The sequence below is a fragment of the Podarcis pityusensis genome, assembly GCF_964106645.2.
Source record: "Podarcis pityusensis genome assembly, chromosome: 16".
Taxonomy (NCBI): Eukaryota; Metazoa; Chordata; class Lepidosauria; order Squamata; family Lacertidae; genus Podarcis; species Podarcis pityusensis.
In genome coordinates, this window is record NC_138041.1 from 40296168 (window position 1) to 40309856 (window position 13689).

Below are 13689 nucleotides of genomic sequence, written 5' to 3' on the forward strand. Positions count from 1 at the left end.
CCACAAGTATAGACAGGAACCTCCCAGACTGCCAGGGCCCACAGGCCAGGCACGGACACTTCCTTGAAGAAGCAGGTCCCTCCCATCACTCCTCACCAGCCCTGATACATGCCAGGAGGGAGGCTATGGGAGGAGGAGGAGGAGTCCCCGTGTTCAGGCCTTTTAGGGCTCAGCAGCTCCCTCAAGGGGATGCAGTCCAGAGACAGGAGGCATCAAAGGCTGCTCCCAACCTTTGCCGGAGCAAGCTGCAGTCCAGCACCCTTTGACCAGCCCTGCTCCCCTCTCCAGGCTTGCCACTTTCCCTGGGGCCTCTGGTGTTGGAACAAAATGTGACACTAAATCCAACCGCTATCACACTGTTACCTGTATAACAGGAGGAGGACTGGCAAACAGTTTCTTGTTGGTGGTGAAATCTTCCACACGCAGTGTGGCAGACATGATGATCAGCTTCAGCGGGTGTCCTTTCTGTCAATGTATAAGAACAAAAACACAGGCAAGAAGGCAGGAGTTTGCTTGGTGGAGATAAGATGTAGCCAAATCTGGAGGAACTTGATGTAAGATGTTTGAAGACTGCTCAGAAACTGCCCGCAGTATTCTAGCAGCTGAATGACAAATTAACTAGTCCTATGAGCATATTACGCTCAAAAACTATTTGAGATTTTCCCAAAAAAAGCTCAACAACTTTGGCAACCCTACCTTATCTGTTCCTGGACCAAATTTAAAGTGCTGCTATTTATTCATTCTCTTACTTTCAGCATCAATGTGCCTTCTTTTCATGCAAAGTTTGCACAGAAGTATTAAAATAGTAAGAATCAAATGGAAACTGTGAAACATCAGCTGTGAAACATCAGTTTAAGGAGCACTGGAGTCCTAGTATTTTCAAGGCGTGAATGTAAGATCAAGCACATATGATTACAGTGGTCCCTTGGGTTGTGAACGTGATCCGTGCGAGAGGCACATTTGCAACCCGCAGCACCGCGTCTGCGCACGTGTGGGTCACAATTCGGCTCCTCAGCGCATGTGCGAGCACCGAAACCCAGAAGTAACCCATTCCGGTACTTCTGGGTTTGGCGCAGTGCGCAACCTGAAAACACGCAACCTGAAGCGTCTGTAAACCGAGGTATGACTGTATTTGTAAAAACCAAAACAATCAAATGTTAGAATGCTATTGATACGTAACCACCCTTTCCCTCCTTACCTTGGCTCTGAGTGGCACAATGCGTGATAAAAGACCAATCAGGATATCCGTATAGATGCTTCTTTCATGAGCTTCATCGAGAATAATGACCCGGTACTTGGACAACAAGAAATCCTGGGAAGACCAAAAGGGTGGGTGGGTGTATGAGGAATACCACAACCACACATCAAAATTCAACCAGACTTATCAACTGATTTGATCTTTAAGGGGGAATTTGTGGCTCAAAACCTGCATGTGGGTCTAAGCAGGCTGGGCTGATGGGAGTGGCAATCAAAAACATCTAGAAGCCTGAAGAAGATGCCCCTAAGCCACTTCTTTAAACTGAACACGGTTCTGAGGACCTCACAAGGAAGTGCAAAACCCTTCTCTCATTCCTGAATCTGAATTCTGGTTGTTTTTTTGCAGGGGGGGGGGGGACTGTTGCCTAGTGACTCAGTCAATGACAACCCATCCAGTTCAGCTCCATCCTGAGCTATCTCTTAGTCACCCTAAACCCAGCCTGGTGCCTTCCACATCTTTTGGACTCCAACTCCCATCAGCCTCAGTAAGCATGGCAAATGGCCAGAGTAATGAAAGTCTGGAGGGCAGCAGGTTGGGAACTGGCTGCATCAAAAGTATGTCAACATGTTAAGAAGTAGCATTACATAGGCATAGCTGCATTTCGTTTCTGAAAGGAAGAACCACCACCATACCTTCTGGATTTCCTTCAACAACACACCATCTGTCATGAATTTGATTTTGGTGTCATCTGTCACATTTCCTTCGTAACGGATTTGGTATGAAATCACCCTGAGGATAGAGGATGAAAGGAACTCTGGGATCAACCCAACATCAAACAAACCAGCACTCTAGAACAGGGGTAGGCAACCTAAGGCCCGTGGGCCAGATGCGGCCCAATCGCATTCTCAATCCGGCCCACGGAATCAGCGTGTTTTTACATGAGTAGAATGTGTCCTTTTATTTAAAATGCATCTCTTGGCTATTTGTGGGGCATAGGAATTCGTTCGTATTTTTTTTCCAAAATATAGTTGTCCCCCACAAGGTCTGAGGGATGGTGGACCGGCCCACGGCTGAAAAAGGTGGCTGACCCCTGCTCTACACCACACACAGTCATAGACTTGTAGAGTTGGCAGGGACCCCAAGGGTCCTCTAGTCCAACCCCCTGCAATGCAGGAATCTCAGCAAAAGCATAATGATAGATGACCATCCAACCTCTGCTTAAAAACCTCCAGTGAAGTACGTAGACTCCACTTCCTTCTGATGGAGTCTGTTCCACTGCTGAACAGCTGTTACTGTCAAAAAGTTCTTCCCGATGTTTCGTCGGATTCTCCTTTCTTGCAACTTGAGTCCTACCCTCCAGAGCAGCAGAAAACAAGCTTGCTGCCTCTTCCATGTGGCAGCCCTTAAGATATTTGAAGATGGCTATCATATCTCCTCTCTGTCCTCTTTTCCAGTGTTTGGAAATATGACCCACTGAAATATTTTAGGCCTGGAGCGAGAAGCCTCAAGCCTGAGGGTGAAATGTGACCCTCCAGGTTCCTGTCTGGCCCTTGGCTCTCCCAACCTCCTGGAGTGTCTTTGCCTGGCTTGACTGCGTCCTTGAATTCTGAGAATGCGTCTTGCTTGTCTGGTTGGGAGGATACAAAGGGCTGTGTGTGTAGAAAGCAGCCGACTGTGCAAAGGCTAAATTTGCATTCACTGCTACGGATTTAGACCCATGGCATTTGCATTTTCAACATCAAAGAGAACTGTTACACCGCTGGGACCTGGCTACACCCCACTTCTAATTCACTCCTCTTTATAGCTAAAGCTGCCTGCCCCATGGACACAACATCCCGCCCCACAACACATCCCACTGTGTAGCCAAGCATTTTGAGTTGGACCACAGGCCTTCAGTCAGTGGGCTGGGACCCACAGATGGGGCACAAGGCCATCCCAGGTGGGTTGCAGCAAGGCTGTTGCTGCTTCATCAGACCCCAGCTAAGGCTGACCAAACCAAAGGAGCACTGCCTGGGCTGGAACTCAATTCTTCTGGCGAGCCATTCGTTTTATCAATCTCCCTGGGCGCTGCAAAGTGGTAGGAGAAAGGCAGAAGCATTTTCCAGTATGAAATGTATTTCTGGCCTGTTGTGTCCTTCATGGGAGTCCTCTATGGAGCAGGGACAGCCATTCACTTTCTAAGGCTTTCTAGACTTCTAGAATGGAAGTATGCTGGGACTAGAATACACAAGTGTCTACTGAGGTGGGAAGCTCAACTGCACAGTGGTTGCCATTATGAGTCTGTTTTTAAAAACTCACTGGGTTTCAATAGCTCCTCGGCCTTTTGGCTAAGAACAAGTATACAAATCACCGGTTTTCATTTACTAGCAATGCTAAGGAAACACTATGTACCGTATTTTTCCGTCTATAAGACGCCCTCATGTATAAGACACCCCCTATTTTGGGGGACTCTGATTTCAGAAAATGGGGGGAGATGTATCCGTGTATAAGATGCCCCCAAATTTTTGACATTATTTTTTAGGAAAAAAACCTAGTACAGTGGTGCCTTGCAAGACGAAATTAATTCGTTCCGCGAGTTTTGTCGTCTTGCGATTTTTTTCGTCTTGCGAAGCACGGTGTCGGGAAAGTTTTGGGAAAGCTTCAAAAATCACCGAAGTCTTTAAAAACCTCAAAAAAGGCTACCACACCGCGTTCTATCAGTTGCTCCTCGAAGTCAAGTCGCAACTGTATTAACGGTGTTAAGAAAAAGGAAACAAACTTGCAAGACGTTTCCGTCTTGCGAAGCAAGCCCATAGGGAAAATCGTCTTGCGAAGCAGCTCAAAAAACAAAAAACCCTTTCGTCTAGCGAGTTTTTTGTCTTGCGAGGCATTCGTCTTGCGAGGTACCACTGTATTATACACAGAAAAATACGGTATACTTTTCTGTGGATTGCCATTTTACACCTAATAATGTGCCCTTCAGCGCTATTATGTATAAATCAAAGCAAGTACTGTATGTGAGCATGGGTCCCATGTGGCAGGAGAGGAGTTAGAGGTGGGTCAGGTGATGATCACCGAGCCAGAGTATGAGCTCTGCATTATGCATGCTCAGATCCCGACCCCTAAATGGCTGGGGTCTGCCCTGAGAAAAACCATCCCAGTAAAAACACCCGCTGGTGGCAACCAATCTCACACAGGACAGCATCTCTGTACTCTGGTAGGCATACTGACACTTGCCCCATGTTGCTCACAATGTCCCAACTCTACCAGCCAATGACATGCAGTGGAGAAGGGGGAACATGCAGAGTGATTGATGTCAGGATATGGGGTGACTTTATTACTTGGTCAAGGAGCAGGGGAATAATCAGAAGTGGGATGCAGTGAATGAGCAGCTCCACCTTGTGACAGCTCACTTTCCTGAGTTCTGAACACGTCCCAACAGTGGGCTGGCCAACATTTGTTCCCGGTTTCTCAACACCTTTTCTGATGTCATCTGAAGCAGAGGCTTCCCCCAACCATCACTTGGCTGAAGGCACAGACCTTGGCTGGGGCCAAGGGGAGTTGGTAGGCCAAAGCACTTGGAGAGAAGGTTGATCTAAAGGACACTTTCTGGAGTTTGTGCAAGTACGCTTACCTATGTGATAAGTTCATCTCCTTTGCAACACGCTGGGACATAGAAATTGCAGCCACACGCCGTGGTTCTGTGATTCCGATGATGCCGCCATGGCTACAAGAGCAGTGAACGAAAGATTATTATTGTCAGCAAGGAAAGAAAAAAGGAATTTGGAGGGGGGGAGAGAGAAGATCATGTTGCAACACAACCCCTGTTCCTTCAGTTCTACACAGAACTGAGAAGAACCCAAGGGAAGAACTATACTTTATCTTACTAACAGCCTGAACCCAAAGCATGGTGCAGTGGTTAGTATCAGGCTAGGACCTGGGAGACCAGGGTTCAAATCCCCACTTGGCCATGAAGTTCACAGGGTGATCTTCAGCCAATCAATGTCTCTTAGCCTAACCTACCTCACAAGGTTGTTGCAAGGACAAAACAGTGAGGGGGAGAGGCATGTAATTGCCACCTTGAGATTCTTGGAGGAAGGCTGGGATAGAAATAAAACAGCAACAACTGCTGGCTGACTAGTGCAAATTAATGTTTGAGATTTACCCTCACGGCTGTCACACTCTGACTCTCACTAACGCACAAAAATGTTGGTAGGTCACAATGCTAAAAGCAGAAGCCACTACTGATGAGTTCCACTCTCCAATACCAGCCTTTGCCCAGCCTGAGGCTGCTGGACTGCAACCCCCATCAGCTCTAGCCAGTGCGGCAACGGTCAGGGATGATGGGTGCTGTCATCCACCACCATCTGGTGGGCACTGGGTTAGGCCAGGCTGGTCTAGGCACAGCGATGCTCTGCTTTCTTGCCCTGGACCATGCCCCTCTGCCACCCTTTGCCTGCGCAGTTCCTTTCTGCTTCCAGTGCACAGCCCCAGCCTTCTTTTCTCTTTGGCTTCTCCCCTTCTTTCTAATTGCATGACCCCACCAGATATTATTTCCTCTGCTCCCTGCTTTCCAGGCTTATTTTGCCCCAGGTCATTTGTAAAAGCAACTGAAATCTTCATAGTAACATACATATATTTAAAGGTAAGACAGTCCCTGTCCAGACTCAACATCCAAGAGGCACAATACAAGAGAAAAGGAATGGGGAGAGAAGACAAGAGCAAGTGTTGTGGCATCTGCTCCTTCGCTGGCCGCGCCACTCGCCCTTGCCATGCTGCTGTTCCTGGGAGCCTGGACCAGAGTGTGCCTCCCTTAATCCCTGCAGTCCCAGGGCAACAGGTTAAACCAGTCTGCTTCCTGAGCAAAGAAAACATAAGAAGCGGCCTTATGTTTAAGAAAGGTCCACTGATGTCTACACTGACTGGCAGCAGCTCTAAAGGATTTCAGGCTGGGTTCTCTCTAAGACCTACCAGGAGGTGCCAGGGATTGAACCTGCGACCTTCTGCATGCAGGAGCAGCCATTTCTGGAATCTCCTAGCATTCCTGTTTCCCTTCCAAAGCATACAGCCTCTCCTGTCTTCAAGTGCTATAAACCTTCAGAGCCCCTTCTCTGCTTGGTCCCTTCACTTGCTCATCTGCTTCACACGTTTCCTTCAGCCTCACTCTCCGCACGCCCTTCTCTCACTTCCCTCTTTCCCATGGCATGGCCTACTTATCACCCTTGCTCTGGTCTCCTTGCTGCTCAGATGTCCTGCATCCTGGGACCTCCTTCTAGTTTGCAATCTTCCTGTGGGCAAGATTATAATCCCAACCTAACAGACAACTTTCTTTTCCAGCACAGAAGCTGGGCTACAAACGGGTTTACTAGCTCCCCCTGAACAACTGAAGATTCTGTGCCATCACACCAGCTCAGCCAATCACTCTCAGAGTACAATTATTGTTTTTGGAGGGAACTCCATGGCGAAGGAGAAGGCAACTTGTCAAAGCACCAAAATCTAGGAACACTGATATTTTTTCCTCTTGGCATAAAATAAGTGGTGTTTTTTTAAAAGGTGTAATACCTGGCATATCCTGCTTCATAGAGAAATTGAGGGACTTGCGTGGTCTTCCCACTGCCAGTTTCTCCACATATGATAACAACAGAGTTCTCATTGATGGCTTCCATTATGACTTGTTCTTCGGCAAGGATTGGGAGCTTCAGCCTGGCTTCCTTTCAAAGCAAAGTTACATCTTTACATAGGCAAAGGGTCAAATTACTGATCTAAAATGAATTAAAATGGCATCAAACAATTAATTTAAAGTAACTTCCAGTGGTGTGAGTTTAGGGTGCAGTCCTCTGCATGTTTACACAGATGTATGTCCCACTGTGTTCTGTGGAGCTTAATAATCAGTTAGTGTGTTTAGGGTTGCAGCCCTACAAATCAATATACAAGCAGTAGCTTACTGCAATGAGAATTTAATTCTCTAAGGAAACCAGTAATCTAGTTTTTTTGCCATGCCCAAGAATTTTAAACACTACCGTGGGTAATGTCAGATTTCTGACATTAGGCAAGTGCATAAATCTGAGGTAAAATTCACCTCATTACTTGGCAGAGTGTTACCAAAGGATACACAAGTGGCAAGCTTCCATGGTGAAAAGTGGGAGACATATATTAAATGAAATAAACAATAATCATAACCACTTGGTGAAGCAGCTGCCTGTCCCATCCTTCAGAGAGGCTTCTTTTTTTTTAACTGCTTTCCTGTTTCTCTATATCTCTGCCAGGGGTTCAAGTGTGAAGGGGGAAATTCTCCTCTCTGTATCAAGAAATTTAAGAGGCCAAAGATGGGCATGCCATTCTGAGAGGGTGGGCATAACCACTTGGCAAGCTGATCTTCAGCATTGTCTGACCATGTAATGAGGAGAATGTCACTTCACATCCGTATGCAGAAGTTGAAAAATTTCCCTCACCATACTGAATGGTGAGATGGGCAAGTCTGAGACACCTTGATAAAGCTAAGCAGGGCCTAGTCTGGTTAGTGCCTGGATGGGAGACAGTTTGGCAACCCAATACCCACAACCCTGAGCTTCATGATGGATGAATGACAGGATATATCTGCACATTGGTGCCTTCCAGATCGTGTTGACTACGATTTCCCATCTTTCCAGCTAACTATCCATGCTGACTGGGGCTGATGGGAGCTGGAGTCCAACAACACTTTGGAGGGCACCTGCACTAAATAAATAAAAATGAGCTCTTTAGGTCCAGATTTTGACCTCCTCTTCAGCATCTGTTCAGCTCTAAGGTCACAAATATCATGTGCCCAAGAAGAATTACATCAAAAGATTCCACGTCTCAAAACACCCCCAGTTTATTGTTAACACAAATACTAAAAGGCATTTTGTACGTGGAATCTGCATGCACTTCTGCAGAGAAAAGTGTCATGAATCTCACATGGGTGACCCACTGTTGTTGCTGCTGCTGCTGCTTGTGATGCAACAGGGTGCATTTTTAGCTTGTTGGCATTCAAAACTGACCTGAATCTCGGGGGATCTGTCCACTGGGATGAACACAGTAGGCCCCAATGATGGCTTGGGAGCATGAAAATGTTGCTTCGGTGTGCTGGGTGGAGATGCAATGGCTTTCTTTGGCTCCTCAGGCAGCAGGATAGTGCTAGGAACCTCTGGGGCTGCCTTTTCTGTCTGCTCTTTTGGCTCCTTTTCCTCCTCCTCTTCCTCCGAGGAAATCTCAGACTCCTCTTCAGACTCCAGTTCAGGTCTGCATCTTTTTCTGTTTGCACCACCAACGCTTTTAATTTTTTCTGGATGAGAGGTGCTCACTTCTTGGATTGCCCTGAAACACCCATGTCACATTGACACATGAGACAAGTCCACCCCAAAGCACATCTAAGATCCTCAGATGCAACACAGCAGGGATAAGGAACTATTTTTCTGTCAGGGGCCACAAGCCAAAGCCAAATGTGGATGAAATTGGAGCAAGAAGGGGGTGAAGTCTGCAGCATTGCAGAGTGCTCTCTCTCTCTGCCACTCCATCACTCACTTTCTTTGCCACCCTGTCTGTTTCTCTCACTCTTTCTCTAGTCCCCCCTCTCTTATTCACACCCTCTGTGCCATCTCTCTCTCTCATACACATACTCTTTCTCACTTCACCCGTCTCTTTCTGTTCTTCTCTCTCTGTGTGTGTCCCCATCTCTCTCCACCTTGCCCACCCCTCACTTTCTCTCTCTGTTCCCCACCCCTCCAGCTCTCTGCAGCATTTGGAGGGCCATATGGAACGAGGCAGGGACTGCATTCAGCCCCTGGGCTACAGGCTGCCCATCTTGCTTTACAGAACCAGAGACACCAGCTAAGAAGATGCACTCTGAAAGCTGGAGATCTCAAGGGAAGCTACACGGGGAGAACGCCCCACACCTGCTGTGGATCACAAAAAGGCCAAAGAAGGGAAGAGTATGTCCACACTGCAACAAGAGCAACAAGCTGGACGTACCCAGAACTTACCGTTTAGGCTGGTACATCCGGTCCCCTGTTCCTATTTTGGACGTGGTATAAAACATCTTCATCTCAGCCTCGGAAGCCTGGACTTCACTCAGCTTTCTCAGCAACTCCGCTCGCTAGGATTAGAAAGAGTTGTATGAAGCAAGTCTGCCCTAGGAGGCGTTTACACTAGGATAGCACTTTAAACAGTGATGGCTTCCCCCAGAGAACTGTGAGAGCTGTAGTTTGTTAAGGGCGCTGAGAGTTGCTAGGAGACCCCCCTGCATAGAGCTACAGTTCTCAAAAATGGAAGAGGAGAGTTAACTCCTCTTCCCAGGGCACTCTAGGAATTGTAGCTCTGAGATGGGAAGAAGGTCTTCTAACAACTCTCAGCACTCTTAAAAAACTACAGCTCCCCAGATTCTTTGGGGAAAGCCAAGCGGTATCATATGCTTCAAATGTATGGTGTGAATACAGGCCTCGCTAATACTGGGTGGTGTGTAAGATTTTCCTAACAGTTCAAATACAGTGAGAAGCAAAATGAAGAGTGCCTTGTATATGCTGTGATGCCACAGAACTTCCCTCACCCTGCAAAAAGTGGAGCAGAGGGAGAGACGGGCAGAGGGGCTCGATTGAGATGCCAGCTCCATTGGGTTCCTCCTCTCCCAGAACTGCTTACATTCTAGGAGGGCATTATTTTAAAAATTGCATCTTTCAGAACCAATACCAGTGTTTGCTTGAATTCCTTTTCCTGCCTTATCCTATTTTTCTTTTATGTTGTGTGATCCTAAAACCACTGGTCCATCTATCTCAATATTGTTTACACTGACTGGCAGGAGCTCTCCTGGGTTTCAGACAGCGGATACTCCCAGCCCTCCCCAAGGATGCCACGGGCCACATGTCTCCTTGGTGTTCTCTTGGCCTCCACACTCCAAAACATACCTTTTCCTTCTTTGCTTTCTGTTCCAAAACCTTCTGCAGGATTTTCTTCTGCTTCTTGGTCAGCGGCTTCTTTTCTGGGCCCTTTTCAGAAGTTACTTTTTTATCCTTGGTTTTCTGTGATGGGAGGACCAGGGCGTTACACTCATCCACCCCTTTTGAAATGGCTTCATCTGGAACAACAGAAAGAAGGGCTTGTTTTGGTCACCACAATATTTAAACGGGGAGTGGGGGACCTGTGGCCTTTCAGACGTTGCTGGGACTGCAGCATCTGGTGGGACACATGTTCCCCATCCCAGCTTGAAGTATTTTCAGCACAATCTTGTGCACGTTTGCTCCAGTGTGAGCCCTGTTCAGCTTAGTGACGTAAGAACACCAGGACAGCCTCCTGGATCAGGTCAGTGGTCCATCTAGTCCAGTATTTTCTCACAGTGACCAGCCAGATTACTGCAGGAAGCACTCAAGCAGGACCTGAGCACAACACCACTCTCCCCTCTTGTAGTTTTCAGCAACTGGTACACAGAAGCGTAATGCCTCTGATACTCTGATATAACTGTGTGTAGGACTGCAGTGTTTAAAGGCAGCATCCATTGTTGGCATCTGTCTGTCTCGAGAAACAATGGGGTGCTCCTCTGGGGGTGAAGTCAAGCTGTTGTATTAGAGGTCACCCCAAGTGACCTCTCAGGGACACAAGCCTTAGCAGTGTGTATGGTGGTCCTGGGCTGCCCAGACGACAGGACCCCCCTCTCAGCCTCACTGATGTGGTCCAAAGAAAAGCAGAGCAAGATGTTTGACACCAGCTTGGCTGCAGGAGTTGCCGGAAGGAAGCGTACAAGGCACCATCCAACTGTCTTAGGGACTCCACTCTGGATTTGTGTAGGGTTTGCTCCTTAGCCTTTCCTTCTCCTGAAGAAATCCCTCAAGGCAGTGGAGGTTTCCTTCTCCTAGATAGGCTACCTTCCCAGGCTGACAAGCAGCATCACACCACTTACTTCTGACCTCTTCATGGAAACTTGCAACTGATCCATGTACCGTTCACATGGACACAGCAGGGCAGCGTATAAGTGTCTTGGGAAAGTGGACATATGCACAGAACGTGATCAGAGCATCCAAGGGAGAGAAGGATAATTTTTATTCATCATATTTATAACCTACCCTTTCCTCACCACCCCAAAGACTTTTTACACCACTCTTCAGGCAAAAGGACTCCCAGAGTGAATGACACCAACCCACAGGAACCCTAACAGGATGCTGTGTCCAAGATCCAGCTCAGCATTGTCTGAACTGACTGGCAGCGACTCTTCAGCATTTCAGACAGGGATCTTTCCCAAACCTACCTGGAGATGCAAGGGACTAGACCTGGGACCATCTGCATAACACTGAGCTATGAGCCTACCCCAACTATGGACTCTCATGAGAACATAATTAGAGCCCTGCTGGATCATGTCCACAGCCCACCTAGTCCAGCATCATTCTCTCCGTGTCCAACCTATGGTAAGCCCAAAAGAAGAGACCTGGGTAAAATAGCACTCTCTCCTGCAAGCTTACAGAATAAATGCCATGACAAAAGAGGGGGGGAAATAGACGGAGAGGGAGTTTAAGAGAGGTGGAGGGAAAGAAGCAAATTCAAGTTATTCAGTCAAAGTGAGCTGGTCTCTCAGCAGCCCATAAGAAATGTGTATTCTACTTACAGAACTCATTGCTGCAAGAAGCAAGGAGGGCCACTAGTTTAGACAAATTCATCAGAGGGGGATAAAGGCTATCAGCAGTGATTAGCTATGACAACTAGATAAAATAAAAACAATGTAAGCTACCCTTGGATACCAGATGGTGTTTGTGGACTCTTAGAGGCAAGTTCTTAAAGGCCCCCTTAAATTTCATGACACCCTAGTCCGGTCAGCTGGGGCTTGGCCACAGCTCCTGCCACCCCAACCTGCAGGGCCAGTGGTCAGGGGTGATTACAGTGGTACCTCGGGTTACATACGCCTCAGGTTACATACGCTTCAGGTTACAGACTCCACTAACCCAGAAATAGTACCTCGGGTTAAGAACTTTGCTTCAGGATGAGAACAGAAATCGTGCTCCGGCGGCGCGGCGGCAGCAGGAGCCCCCATAGGCTAAAGTGGTGCTTCAGGTTAAGAACAGACCTCCGGGACGAATTAAGTATGTAACCAGAGGTACCGCTGTATTATTAATAATAATTTATTACATTTCTAAGCACCCGAGGATCACAGGGTGGTTTACAATACAAAAACACAAACATATACACCACAGTACCAGTACAAAACAACACCAGCCCCGCACCATCCCCAGCTAGCAGGGCTCGTGGTCGGGGAGGCTGGGAGTTGGGGACCCGAGGCGGAGAAAGGCTGCTTCAACAGGCCAGACTTCTTGAGCAGCCCAAGGCCCGGGAGAGGAGGGACGCTTTGCCTGGCGCCTAAGCCTATGTGCGGAAGGCGCCCGGCGAGCCTCCCGGGGATGGGGCGGGGGGAGGCCGACTCACCGCCCAGCTCCAGCTGCACGGGCTCCGGGGCGCCCCGCGGGCCGCGGCTCTCCGGGCGGCGGGCCTTCCAGTTGCGCCTGGGGCGCGCTCGGCCCATCGGGGCGACTCGGGGCGCGCAGCCGGCCACGTGCACCGCCAGACGCCCAGCCAGCGCCGCGCTTCCGCCTCCGGCGAGGGACGGGGCCGCAGGTCTCGCGAGAGCGGGCACCAGCTCACGTGGGCGGGGCCGCGCGAAGGTCGCCAAGGGAGCGCCCAGGGCGGGATTTCTGCGCCGCGTGGCGCGGTGTTTTCTGCCATGCATAAATAAAGCCCCAACCTGAGGGCGCCTGTTGCTCCCCCTGCCCAATGCTCGCAGGGGAGCTGCTTGTTGTTCATCTTGCTTGAGGAGTCCTTCTCAAACTCTCTTTCTGGGCCGCACTTGCAGAAGAAAAATGTGCTCGCGCCCCGCCCAATTCTTAATTGATGAAGCTACGTGGGAAAACACAACTAGGATTGTCCTCACTATCGCTTGATGCTTTTGCTTTCATTTTGAAATGTTATATATCCTTCCTGCCCGCAGACTGTCTCGCCAGAGTGGTGCATGCTCTGGTTATCTCCCGCTTGGACTACTGCCATGCGCTCTATGTGGGGCTACCTTGGAAGATGAACCGGAAACTACAACTAATCCAGAATGTGGCAGCTAGACTGGGGACTGGGAATGTCCGCCAAAACCATATAACACCAGTCCTGAGAGATCTGCATTGGCTCCCAGTACGTTTCCAAGCACAATTCAAAGTGTTGGTGCTGACCTTGAAAGCCTTAAACGGCCTCCGTCCAGTATACCTGAAGGAGCATCTCCACCCCCATCATTCAGCCCGGACACTGAGGTCCAGCACTGAGGGCCTTCTGGCGGTTCCCTCCCTGCGAGAAGCCAAGTTACAGGGAACCAGGAAGAGGGCCTTCTTGGTAGTGGCACCAGCCCTGTGGAATGCCCTCTCAAAGAGAAGAACAACTACCAGACTTTTAGAAAGCATCTGAAGGCAGCCCTGTTTAGGGAAGCTTTTAACGTTTAACAGACCACTGTATTTTAATATTTTGTTGGAAGCCGCCCAGAG

The 13689-nt window shown here is 48.7% G+C and overlaps 1 protein-coding gene across 1 annotated transcript in view; it reads right to left on the bottom strand.

The window, feature by feature from the left end:
- The window catches only part of DHX37 (DEAH-box helicase 37), a 35015-nt gene extending 22286 nt beyond the window's left edge, over positions 1-12729 (bottom strand). Inside the window, exons 1-9 of the mRNA XM_080986587.1 lie at positions 12596-12729; positions 10096-10265; positions 9178-9290; positions 8197-8512; positions 6740-6888; positions 4812-4904; positions 1891-1987; positions 1199-1312; positions 364-465 (exon numbers count right to left, since the gene is read on the bottom strand). Coding sequence (XP_080842713.1) covers positions 364-465; positions 1199-1312; positions 1891-1987; positions 4812-4904; positions 6740-6888; positions 8197-8512; positions 9178-9290; positions 10096-10265; positions 12596-12692 — 1251 coding nt within the window. The 5' untranslated portion in view covers positions 12693-12729. The remainder of the gene's footprint in view (positions 1-363; positions 466-1198; positions 1313-1890; positions 1988-4811; positions 4905-6739; positions 6889-8196; positions 8513-9177; positions 9291-10095; positions 10266-12595) is intronic.
- Positions 12730-13689: the final 960 nt, after the last annotated feature.